This window comes from Protobothrops mucrosquamatus, unplaced genomic scaffold, assembly GCF_001527695.2.
Source record: "Protobothrops mucrosquamatus isolate PMUCROS unplaced genomic scaffold, P.Mucros_1.0 scaffold_199, whole genome shotgun sequence".
Taxonomy (NCBI): domain Eukaryota; kingdom Metazoa; phylum Chordata; class Lepidosauria; order Squamata; family Viperidae; genus Protobothrops; species Protobothrops mucrosquamatus.
In genome coordinates, this window is record NW_015386275.1 from 754808 (window position 1) to 768688 (window position 13881).

Below are 13881 nucleotides of genomic sequence, written 5' to 3' on the forward strand. Positions count from 1 at the left end.
GCTCTCCATCAAATTTATGAAACACCTAACAGCCCATTTTCCAGTGGTACAGGTGTAATATAGTTTGATTCCACAGGCATAGATATTTCCCCTACGTAGTGGGTTAAACATGAGGCTCAGACTTAACATACTTTATATACATTGATTGAACTGCCCTCTAACCTGACCTAGACTTGGAAAGTCTATAGATTCCTTAGAGGAGTATGTTGAATACTTCTGTCATTATGCTCTTTCAAACTATATGTTTTCAAAGTCCTAATGAAACTTCCATTTGAATTCACTTTCTATTTTCCTCGAGATTTTATCTTTTAAACTTAATTTTTGGTGACCTCAATTCTTCTGAGCAAATCTCTGAAATCTCCAAATATTAGTTGTTTGTATATCAGTTCTTCGAGATAGTTCAGACAGGAAATCAAAGCCATGAGTACCGATACTACTTTTATTGTAAGGTTACAGTAATTGAATCTTGCAAGTGTGAAAGCAGGTTCCCCCCTCCCCATCCTTTACTTTTCAAAGAACAAGGGAGAGTCCCATTTCTCCTTTAGGCCGAGATTTCATTTAGCCATAATTCTCAGCAGTTGCTTCATTAGCTGTATTTCCTATGGGCTGATTTCTTTCAGTTAATGCAGTTTAACTCTAGTTTTGTAACTTGATCCTGCCAACTATAATTAAATCCTGCCAAGTATAATTGAGATTTAGAGAACAGACTCTCAATATATTTTTTATAAATATTTTATTAATTTTCTAATTTTACAAATACTTAATAAGCAGTATGTTGTCTGGGTCTATTAGTAATTCATTGGTACATATTAACTTTCTCAGTCTAGTCCAATACTACACCATCCGGTGCTTCCTTGGTCCTCTCTTTTTCTGATAGTATGCATTTTTCCATACTGGGCAAATACAATTCTTGTTACCGTTAATACATATACAATTAAATATAGACATCTTCATCACATTTTTCTAGTATTATACATAATATCAATAGTATCAATTTATAATATCTTTCCTAGCCAAAATATATCTCAATTGCATTTGCACTTAAAATCAATTTATTCAATCAATATCCTGTTTTTCCTGCTTTTTTAAAATTTTAATTTCCCATCAATATTCAAAATATATCTATCGCTTATAGTTTTCTCATAATAAATTATATTTGGGTAATCAAAAGCTTCAAACTCTTTTAGAATTTTCATATTTCCCATCTCATAAATAGTATAATATTCTAGTTACAATTATAATTATAATAATACTCTTATTTCTAACAGTTATCTATTTTCTTAGCCATATTCAAACATCTGTGTAGTAGTATAATATCCCATCTAATAGGTCAAAACCTCAATTTTCTTCAGTCTTACTCTAGCTTTCTTCCTTTGCCAAATAACTTTCCAAGTCAGTACATTTAAATCATCAAGTAGTTCTTCCTCTATTTTTGTATATATTATTTGGAATGAGGAAAAGAATTTGGTTGAAGTGTTTTTGGAAGAACACTCAACCCATTTATATTCATTAAACAGCCTCCATCCTTCTCCTTCAGTTTTTCTTTTCATTTCTTGTTTGTCAAAATTCAGCATTTCTCCTAACAGCTTTACCATCCATTCGATTAGCTCTTCTTCCTTATCCTCAAATGTGTTCTGAGATCTTGACAAATATGATGTCTTTTCCATTTCCAGTATTATCACTGCATCTTCTAATTTTTCATTTGTCTATATCTGTCTGTTAATTCCTTCCTTTAGGTCCTCCATCTTTGGATCCGTTTCTTCTAGTTTTCCTTCTGTTTTCTGGGTCATTAGTTCCTTCTTTAACAGGTGTTAAATATGATTTTTTACCATTTAAGGCTGAAAAAGGAACACTCATTTTGTTTTTGTATGTAGTCTTTATAGTCCAATAGGGTCCCCAACCAAGATAAGCAGCCCAAGAGTTTTTGTTTTTCCCTTTTCCCAGCTGCAGTCTGCAAAAGTGAAAGTGTCCATGAACAACAAAGAGTCTTATCTGAGTCTGGGCTTCAAGCCAAGTTTCCCTTAAGCATAATAACTTGTAGTGCCATAATTCTCCACTAGATGTCGCTGACACCATCTTCCAGCTTTCCAAATCCAAGCTTATTTTGCAAACTTTCAAATACTTTTTCTAAAAAAAAGTCTCAAAGGTACTTTTAGTCCCGAATTTCAAAGCTATAGATCTGTATTAGTTCCAAATTGATCTTGTAGTTTCCTCTGTTTTTCCCCAAAGCAATTAATTCACCGCTTTTCTTTTCCTGAGTGAGCAGGGCAATAACTTCCTTTCCCTCTCTCATTGGGAAGGATTCTTTGCTTTGGGTATTCTTTTTTCCAGGAAAGTAGTGTTAGGGCCATAAAGAGAGGATAAAGTCTTATCCAGTTCCATCCACGTTGCTCAGAAATTGCTAGTTAGTGCTTGTATTCGATTGTCAGCAGCTTCTGACAGGCTACACGAATGTAGCCAGTCTTTCCCCCACTGGTTTGGAGGGCTTCCTTGGATCCAGTAGAGGGGCCACCGCCCTTTTGTGATCGATGAGGGTCCCCTCCTTCTTCGTCACTTGTTTGGGGCGACTTTCGACCCTTTTTAGGGTCCCCAGCAGGGCGAAATCGCGACGTCAAACCGGAAGTCAACAAATCTCAATATATCTTGCTATTGACCACAAGAAATATTGCACTGCATTAACACAAGAAGATCTGGTAACCTCCTTTCCCAAGCTGTTTAATGTACAGAAGTGGGTCTCAAGAAGTATTTTCCTATCTTATCAGGTCCTGATTAGTGGTTGAACTAATATATTTCATCCATGTTTTTAATGCTCTCCAAACTCTGAAATTCACATGTGTGATTCAACAGTATTCTCCAGAAAAACATTCTTACTCATTTCTCGTTTGCATTATTTCACGTCATAGAATCTACAGCTAGTGTTGTAAATTCTTATCCAAAGCACTTTGGCATAAATTCCTCCATGTTACTTTTACCAAAACTTGTGTTCCTAGTGGCAGTCCCACTGGGCAGCAGAATCTCTTTAAATGGATGTTCTTTCTTTCTACAGTGATTGAAGATTGAGTAGAATAGAATAGAATAGAATAGAGTTGGAAGGGAGCTTGGAGGTCTTCTAGTCCAGCCCCCTGTTCAAGCAGGAGAACCTATACCATTTCAAACAAGTGACTGTCTAGTCGCTTCTTAAAAATCTCCAGTGATTGAGCGCCCACGATTTCTGAAGGCAAGCTGTTCCACTGGTTAATTGTCCTCACTATCATTTATTTCTAATAAACTGTGGGCTCAGCTGTATGGAGAAACTGAAATCTTTTCTCCTTTTATCCCAGACAATCTGATTTCTCTGATGGCATTGACTGAACGTAGATAAAAATGTTGTCAAACAAACAAATGCTGTTTTCTTTCATCCTAATTCCAAAGACAACTTTTGTGTCCAGCAAGCTGGCTTGCATCTTCTTGGCTTAGATGACTCCTGCAGGTCTTTCATTACAAGTCCCACTGCTACATTCGCTACATCACCTACTATTGCCATTTTTCTACAGATTTGAAGGGTGATTATTTGATCAACTCCAGTAAATACCTTAGCTTAGCCATAGATTTTATTTTGAAGAAGAGTTATTTGATGTATGGTGTAGGCTTTTATTGCCAATTCATTGGTCATTTTGGTTTTGGTTTCTTTGTTGAGGGAGAAAACTAAACCATACCCTTGTTTGTGTGATTCAGTTTTTTAGGATTGCTGCATCCTTTCATATCAATTTCCTTTCTCGGTCTCTTTTTTTTAAATTCTTGGCCATTGAATGTTAGGTTGTAGGATGCTAAACTTTAAATATCTATTTTAAATGTCATGTGATCTTTGCCTTTTTGGGATGATGATGATGGTCTAAATTCATTATTAATCTTTTTGAACCTCTGTTGAACTGTCATGGGAAGTAATCAATTTTTTGTTTATATGTTTCATTTTGTTTTGTCTAGATTTGATGAACAACTGCAGCGGTTGTTAGTTAAAGATTCTGAGACACTCCAGGACACCTTTTCTTTGCCTCTTTATCTTCCTGAATCTCTAGTATCTATGCCTCAGATTATTCAACCATTCGTCAGAATTCCAAAATCAAGAAGTCCAGAGGTAACCGATAAATTAAAATATAATGGTGGTGGGCTGCAATATTGGACTCTCTATTCACTTCTCTTAACCACTCTCTTCCTATTTTTGAGAACTGGTGTAAGTCAGTTACAGGAAGGAGCCAAAAACAATAACATTAATTTCTGCCCAATCAGCTTCTTACGTATCCCCAGCAAACTGTAAACCTGGTACTTTTATTCCAGTGGAACTGCTATGATTAGGCCTTGTATTGTGGCTGCATCAAAACCACCAGATTTGAGTTGGATGTGACCTGCAAGAGCAATCTCATAGATCAGGTGAAGCCACTGTATTTAACCCATAGTGCTGTTCTTGTCAATTAATACTTGATGGTTGACTTATTTGGGAAAGATGTGGGAATCAACATAATGTAAAATCATATAAAATTGTGACACAATCCAAGTAATTTCTATATTCTAGAAATAGAATTGCATTTTTTATGATAGCTTATATTATTTAGTAGTCAGCACATCCACAGGCAGAGTAAAATGTCAAGATAGCCATAGCAGCATAACAATTGATGTCCCACATGTTTTATATGAGTTGGTGTTTTACACACATTAAAAAAGGATAGGGCTTTAATAATGCTGCCACAATAACTGTCTTAATCTTTTTGACCTCACCATTCATAGTAATTTTTAATGTATTTCCCTAATCCAAACATGATTTATTTTAGGCATTTGATCAAGCTCAGTTTCCAGTTAAAATCTTATTTAGGCATTGTACTAATGCAGGATATGGCAGTGTGTAAAAAAGTATGGTGGTTGGCTGAAATGTTGGCATTCTCTACTACTTAGGGTCAATTTTTCCCTCACTTTTTTGGTTAATGGGTATATTTTTTCCTTTATTGTAATGTTTAGGTCTTGATGCATTGTATTATTTCATGCAGATTTCATTGAACTAATATTTATGTAGTATTAATGAGCATCGTAGTATGTAATTAATATTAATATAATATAATCAATATTAATAACATTTTAGGATGGATAGAATGACTGTGGCAAAAGAAAGCAAAGATAATATCCATAGTAATAGGCACCTTGAGTGCATTCCCAAAAGAACTGGAACATCATTTGAACACTATTGGCATTGACAAAATCACCATCAGTCAATTGCAAAAGGCAGCTTAACTTGGAACTGCTGACATCCTGTGGCAATACCTTTAACACCATCAAACATTCAACTTCTGCCTAACCCAGGTCCTTGGGAAGGACTCTGTAGATGGATAAAAATGCCACATCCACTTTTAACATCTGGTTAATTGTGCGACCAACTATAACAGTGGTGGTGAACTTATGGCACGTGTGCCAGAGGTGGTAATCGGAGCCCTCTCTGTGCCATTGCCCCAGCCCCGCCTCTGCCCACAGCCCCCTCACCAGCAGCCCCCCTGGAGGAGAGTCGCCCCAGCCGCAGCCTGCATGGAGCAGCGCAGCTAAGGACATAGCCGGGCAGCAAGAACAAGACTCCGCCCTTGCGCCCCATAGTGTGCAGATGATGCTGCGGGGTGTGGCTTCCCTGGCGCTGCAGGGCTGTCTGGGCGATCTGCTGTGGCAGGCCATGGAGGCGGTGCATAGCTCTGCGGGTGGGCGGGGCAGGGGGCAGGTGGGGCCGGAGCAGGAAGGGTGGGAGGTGGAACGGGGGCGGTTTTGGGGCACTCGGTCTCTAAAAGGTTTGCCATCACTGAACTATAATAACAACATCCTGCAAGAATAGCTTTAATATTATTAAACAACAATCTCTGTCTTTGCCAAATCCAGTCTAAATATCTGGCTGATTATGCAATCAGCCATAATAATGGAACAAATTGTTGATTTAGGATTCCTGCTTCCTTAGTTCCGTATTTTCTGTGCTCATCAAAAGCAGCTGAAATTGTTTTTTCTTACCTTTGTTTGAATGCAAAAAATACTCAGCATGTTTGGGAATATTAGGATTAACTGGGTTGATCCAACATATATAGCCCAGGTTTCTTTTTTTTTTAATTTTTATTTTTTTAAAACAAATTTTTATTAATTTTTTAAAATAAACTGAAATACAATTATGGCATACAATAATAATAATAATAAAAACAAAAACAAACTGAAAAACCTCCTATTACATTATATCTCACTACCATTCTAGTTTACCAAAATACATAAGAAATCCCTTTCCCCCCCATCCCCCCCTGGACTTCCCAGAACTAAATACAGGAGTAAATAAACAACCCCCATCTAACTAAAACAATCCAATTATAATACATACCAATATTAATTTATTTTTAACTCCAAAACTCAAAATATAATTATCCATCTTCCCCAGATCCAAGTATCTAAAAATTAAACTTTACCGTTTCTACAAATAAAAAGTTAACTACTAATCTTACTACTATTAATCATCCAAATATCTTAAAACCCATTAAAAACCATCTTTAACTTCCTCTAAAACAATATAAGTCCTTTAAAATAATACAATTATATATCATTAATCATTTAAACTCTTTTTTGATCTCCAATACTTATCTTTTAATCTTACTGCTATTAATCATCCAAATGTCTTAAAAACCCATTAAAAACCATCTTTAAATTCCTCTAAGACAATATAAGTCCTTTAGAATAATACAATTATATATCATTAATCATTTAAACTCTTTTTGATCTCAAATACATCTTTTAAGTGAAATTTTCTTTCTTTTTTACAACAAATTTTAATAATATAACCATCTACTCTCTTCTTTATCAAATACTTCAATCCTTTAAATCTTATTAATTCAAATAATATATATCCAAAAGATCAATTCCAAATCAAAAATTTTTAAAAATATAAAACTTTCAAAACGTTCATATAAGATTATCATCAAGAAATTCTTCCATAGCCAGTCCTTGCTTCCATTCTTTTTTTCATTGCTAATCAACCTTCAAAGCCAGTGAATCTTCCGCCTTTTTCATTAACAATTTGTAGCGTATTCGAAATTTCTGCTGATAATAAACCCATGTGATTCCATTATAGCAAGATCTTCTGAAAACACAAGCAGCAACATCTCCAGCTGGTTTTCTCTGACGCACGACCCATTTCTATAAGCTTTTTTTTCAAAATTTCATCAGGGAGGTACACCAGGACCATAACCGGATCTATTACAGCTTCCTTTCCCAGCTTTTCATGCTTATCATTTTCATGATCTCTACCATATAACATATCATTATAAGTTATTTCCATAATATCTTCTTCAACATCTTCACATGACTTATCCACCCATTGCTCTGTACAATCTGGAACTATAAAACTCATTTAGCCAGCAAAAAAGAAGCATGGATTTTTCTTTCTTTCTTTCTTTCACAATTCCGCAGCCATTTTAAAGCCATTCTTCAAACTTCTTTGAAAAACACTTCAGTAATCCATAAAAATAATAAGTATCACCAACAAATAGACATTGCAAATTCTTTGCAACTAAAACTTTCCAAAAACCGAAAAAAACCACAATATATCTCTATCCAGTTAGTAACCAGAAGAGAGTGAAAGTAAAAAGCGAAATTTTTTTATCAGCTCCAAAGAAACGGCAATTCCGCAGCCATTTTCTTCCCACTTTAAGTCCCCACCAAAAAGGAAGATGTTAGTTCAAAATCAAAATTCCACATAAGCCGAAACTACTCCAAACCTCCTGCTTAGTTCTGTCTGCTTGTAATTTAAATCCAAGTAACTTTCAGTAGCAGAGGTGGGCGCTGCATCTGGCTTCTCTCCAAAGAAAAGGAGCAAAGGCGTCCTGGGGCACGGAGAACGTCCAGGCTCCGGCTGAGCTCTCACCCCCCAACCCCGATCAAAGAAAAACCGGGGTGAGAGGGAGCTCTAAGCCTATCCGGACTGCTCACCTCTTCGCCCGAGGGACGGGGTTCCTAGCCGAGAGACAGCTGTTGCACGCTGTCTCTTCAGGCTTTGACGCGCTCCCAGGCGGGCGGCTAACAAAAGCCGCCATTGGTGCAGCCTAACACCACCGGAAGTCCTATAGCCCAGGTTTCTTACAACCATTATATCCTGTTCAAGTCTCTAGGTTTTTGTCACTTTTCATTACTGTTTATGTACTTTGATTTTGAAAATGTTTTTGCTTCTCTCTATTCAGGTTGGGACAGAAAGGAAAGACAGAGATACCTCTTTATTCAGCAGACTGGCATCCCTGAAAGAACTGATTAAAGTTAATAAAGAAGAAGAAATAGCTTGTGAATTCCACATGTCTGCATTGCTAGACATGGTAGATGCTTAATAAGCATTTTCTTAAACTGTAGAACAAGAGAACTGATGATGTATGACATCAGACCTGAATAACAAGACTTTGCTTGAAAAAAGCCATAGTACATGTCTGATAATTTTTGGATGGATAATATTTCCTTGATGAAGTTGAATGCATCTTTTGGTCTTGCTCTTTGATTTGGTTAGTTTGCTATATATGTATTCCTGGGGATGTTCCATTAATCTTAATATGATTTATTCCCATGAAAGCCAGTTCAGTTACTTTTTTAAATTGAATTGTGCACCTCTTTCTCTGCTTTACAACACAGAATGAAGTTCTTATTTCTAGTCTACATTATAAATCATATTTTCCGGTTCTGGATTTTATCTGGAACTCTGCTGTGAAAAGTGGGGCAATTTTATGCATGATATATTTTATGGGAATTTTATTTTATAGAGCTTATATTATAAACAATTTCTAATGGTTGCTTTTTACATAGCCATAGTGTCTATGTAAGAATTTACTATATCCCGTAAATTGTATGTTGCTACCTTATGGACATGTAATGTGTACTATGTAGGCAAAGGCTTGAATTCTAAGAAAAACTAATATAAAGAAGTTCATGGACAGAGCATTTCCTGTCTCTTCACATCACTTCACCTAGGAGTTGGAAAAGAGTCTTCTGGACAATGTGGAATGTGGCAGAAGAGGCGGCTAAAAACTTTCTTTTATGGACTTAAGTTCAATCATATTAGTATTTGCCAAAATGAATTTTATGAATATTGGAATGAATTTGTGGCCTTAGTGTATAGTTTACATTTGTATTAAAATTTCCATAGTTGAAAAGAGATTGATTTGAATCTCAAATGGAGTTACTTTCAGTCATGAAAGAGATTTGAAGTCTAGGGCAGTGGTGGCGAACCTATGGCACACATGCCAGAGGTGGCACTCAGAGCCCTCTCTGTGGGCACGCGCGCCATGCCCTGGAGATGGCAACCGTCCCTCTTCAACCAGCGGCCCACTAACTCGCCGAGGTCCCACATGGCCAGATGCATCCCAGCACCCATGCACTCACTGGCCTCTGTGTGCAGCGGCTGATGGTGTCAGGCAGCAGCCGCCCCGGCCCCTGCCTCACCTTGCTCTCTGACAATGGCACCCTTGCCTTGCCTTGCCTCGCCTCACCCAGCAGGACGAGCCTCCTGCCCACTGCCCCACCTGCCAGAGACCCCCTGGATCTCCCCCAACCCTGCCTGGCCCCCACAGGCGTCCCTCCCCACGAGCAACATCAAGGTGATCATGCCCACCTTGGCCACACCCACCCAGTCTGCCATGATCACCACAGCCACGCCCACCTGGCACCCGGCGATAAATAAGTGGGTTTTGGGTTGCAGTTTGGGCACTCGGTCTCTAAAAGGTTTGCCATCACTGGCCTAGGGGATCCAAGAACATTTGGCATCTTGATTTTTTCTGCTGTGGGATATTAGCAACCTCTGTTCCATGAGACTGGATTTTTTTTAATCATAAATGTTCTTTGTCTTCTGAGATCTATAAAAACCCTAATCTGAATTGACTAACTCAACTCATTTTTTTGGAATAATTTTATGAATTGACTTCAGACTTTATAGTCCTCGACTTACAACAATTGAGCCCAAAATTTCTGTTGCTAAGTGAGATAGTTGCTAAATGAATTTTGCCCCATCTTACGACCTTTCTTGCCACAGTTGTTAAGTGAATTACTGCAATTATTTAGTTAGTAACACAGTTGTAAACTGAATCTAGCTTCCCCATTGAATTTTGCTTGTCAGAAGATCGTAAAAGGTGAATCCCATTTTAAAAAGTTCTACTATATACATCAGGGGTGTCAAACTGCCGGCCCATGAGTCGGATGCATCATCCAGAAGCTGCGGCCACCCCATTGCTGGCAATGGCAAAACCATCCCGATACGTTGCGCAACATCATGTGATGTCGCAAGTTTGACATGTCTGATATACATAGTCCTCAATTTAAAACCATTTGTTTAGCAACCAATGAAGTTACAATGAAAAAAATTATTTAAGACCATTTTTCACACTTATCACTGAAGCATCCCCATGGTCAGGCACTAGGTAACTGGCATATATTTATGATGGTAGCACTGTCCCGGGGTCATGTGATCCCCTTTTGTTACCTTCTGGCAAGCAAAATCAATGGGGAAATCAGATTCACTTAACATTACTAATAACAAGATTTATTTAACTGTGGCAAGGTTGTAAAACAGGACAAAACTCACTTGACTGTCTTGCTTAGCAACAGAAATTTTGGGCTCAATTGTTGTAATTTGAGGACTACTTATATTCTCTAAGGGAAAGCAGGAATGGAGCAAATAAAATAGATACAACCACGTGTGATGTCTCAAACTGATTTGCTACCTACTTGTTTTATTCTAAGCAACTTGCAACACATGAGAAAAAACTGTAAATCTATAGCAGCTATCAAACAAGTCAGTATGCTGTCTTTTTTAAAAATAATATTTTATTGGTTTTCCAGTTTTACATTTGAGTATTTGGAAGGCAATGTGGTGATTGGCTTAATCAATAGTTCAATAACAAAATCTTTAGTATATATCTCATTAGATCATCAAATATTTCTACTCTGTTTCCCTTAACATTTGCTATATCGTATTTAAGCTAGTAAATTTTTAATTGTATCAAATTCAGTGAAAACTTCATTATCACATTTATCAATACATTTTTGCTTATACATATCTTAATAAATCTTCATAAACAATCCATATCCTGTTATTAAGTTTTACCTAATTTTTAGTTTTTAATTACAATACTCCAATTTAACCTTTAATATCCATAGTATTTGAGTTTTGGGTAACCCAAATTTCCTTTGTTTCACTTCGTAAAAATTATAATATCTAAAATGCACATATTACTTAAATATATTCTTATTCTATTTCGTAAATGTTTTCTATTTTTCACCCTAGTGCATCACCACCTTAATAATCGAGTATCCTTTGTTAGCTCAAGTCCATCATCTATATTATCTGGGCTAATCAATAGTTCAAAACTATTTCCTAATAGTTAGTTTCATTTCCCTTGTAAGTCTAAGTCCTCAGTATTAAACAGATTAATCCCTTATTTTTTACTATTTTCCAACTATTTTAAATCTAATAATCAAATTTCCCCTTGTCTCAAAGTCTCCCTTTAGCTCACTGGTTGGCACTTTAGGATCCTCTCTAATAAATCAAAAGACCCCAGTTTTTCAACCCAATTCTAGCTTTCTTCTTATGCCAACCAGGCTTCCATACCAATCCTTTTAAATCATTGAATAGATCTTCCTTCATTTTTGTGTATGTTACTTGAATTAAAGGAGACCATCTAGTTGCCAATTTTCTGGAAGAACTGGTCCATTTCCCCATATTTGCTCTGGTATCGTTATCTTCCATTCAATCTGGTCGTCTTCTTTCTCAGGTTTCTTCTGATTTGTGTAGAAAGTCATTTCCATTTTTAAAGTTGTTTCATTGTCTGGATTTTCAGTGAACTGTACTTGTTGATCTTGGTACTAATTTCCTCCGCTTCTGTTGTTTTTTGGATTGTAGGTTCTTTAGTTGCAATCAGGGTTTCGCTTTGTAGATTTAAGCTGGCACCTTGGTCTTTCAGTCTAGATTTGATTATCTTGGTGGTTTCAAGAATTTTTTCAAGTATAAGTTTAAACATAGCTGAAGTTTTTTGTTGCTCCTCCTCCATTTCTGACATGGTTATAGATGATCTTTTAGTGAAGGCTATTTATTAAACAAGAGTCAGTAAGTGCTCACTTTCACAGTTCCTAAAAACCAATTTCACTGCCCAGCTGCTCTCTCAGCTTTTAATCTCTCTTAGATAATACCAAGGTCAGATCTGGGCTTTGAGCAAGTCTGTTTGTCAAAAATAATAAATTGCTGTACCAAGCTTTGCCACAAGATGTCCCTGATAGCATTTAAAGTCTTTTTCAAATCCCGGGCTAGGTTTTTATCCAATTTAAGTTCTTTTTCTTCTTTTTTACAAGTACATAAAATAGGAGGTCCCCGTAAGAGTAGGAATATTTTGGGTCCCCAAATTCCAAAAGGATGTAAGCCCAATTATATTAAGTTGTTCTTTTCAATGCTTTATTTCCCCAGGTAGTCAGACACTGCTATTTTAGAGGGTGGGAGGAAAAAAATTCCCTTCCCTCTCTCCTTGCTGGGGGAAAAGTTTTCAGGAAGCTTTTAACAAGAAAAATACTTGGGGTACAGACAAGGTAAAATCTCACCCAATTCCTCCATGTTGCTTTCAAGGTGCTTGTTAGTGAAGCAGCTTAATGATGGGCCATGTTGATGGTCGATCTTTTCCCCGTCAGTTTGAAGAGCTGCTCTGAATCAAACGGGAGTGCTGCCGCCCTTCCGCGATCACTCGGGGGTCCTCTTCACGCTCGTCGCCCCTACAGGGCGACTTCCGACCCTTTTCAGGGTCCCCCAGTGGGAGAAAACCAGACAGCGGAGAGAGCGATCGTCCTGCACATCTGCCAGCGCTGCGATCGCAAACCGGAAGCCCCATCAGTATGCTGTCTTAAAGAGGACTGTTTATTATATTCTGAAACATTGGAATAGGAATATACCTCTGCTTAGTAAGAAAGTTTTTCCAGAGGTAGTGGGATACTACTGAAAATGTCAATCTTCTGGTCTCAGTCACTTCATACACCCTATTTTTTTCAAGTTGGGTTCTTGGTGCATCCTTTTGCTGTTAGATTGTGTAGAATCTGCTCGTCTTACACAAAGACACTTCTGAAACTAATAGGCACACAAAAACAGTGTCACTCAATGTTATACTATTACTAACTCCTTAACAGTCAAGATCATGAAGAACTAGGCAAACCAATCAGTCATGTAGAACTAGAAAGTCTTGATGCCAAAACTTATGCAGGAAATGTATAGTTAAAAACAATTAGGACAAGATGAATGGGGCATACAACTATTGATATGTCAAGGTGCTCTATTTGAAGGAATGCACCAAGACAAGTTTCCAACTTATATTTAAACTGTGTAATAAATATATTCTTCCAAAAAAAGTTTTATTGTTTTACAATAAAAAACAATTAAACATAAGTAAACACAATAAGAATTATAAACCCTCCACCACCCCCCGACTTCCCAAACCAAATCCCAGGATAATATTCATATAAAAGTAAACATATACTAATATCTCTAACTCCGCAGTATACCTTAATACACAAGAAAATAAAAAAAAAGAAAAAAAAAAAAATAAACAAAGTCATAATAAAGAAAAATCTAAAAAAAACCTAAATTCTATTCTACCACGTTATACTCCACAATTAAAATACAAAAAAAAATCTAGAAATCTAGAAACCTAAATTATATTCTACCACACCATGTTTCTTCTGAATATAAACAACCCATCTTCTCCATATTGATAAAAATTGTTCATTCGAGTGGCTTTTCAAAAAAGCCGAAATCTTTGCCATTTCAGCAAGATAGGAAACTTTCAATCTCCAGTCTCCCATTGTAGGCAAGATTGGACTCTTCCAATTCTGGGC

At 36.8% G+C, this 13881-nt stretch overlaps 1 protein-coding gene across 1 annotated transcript in view; it reads left to right on the forward strand.

The window, feature by feature from the left end:
* Window positions 1-9165, forward strand: part of MCM3AP (minichromosome maintenance complex component 3 associated protein) — an 87985-nt gene extending 78820 nt beyond the window's left edge. Inside the window, exons 28-29 of the mRNA XM_015825506.1 lie at window positions 3964-4114; window positions 8217-9165. Of these exons, the coding sequence (XP_015680992.1) occupies window positions 3964-4114; window positions 8217-8357 (292 nt within the window). The 3' untranslated portion in view covers window positions 8358-9165. The remainder of the gene's footprint in view (window positions 1-3963; window positions 4115-8216) is intronic.
* Window positions 9166-13881: the final 4716 nt, after the last annotated feature.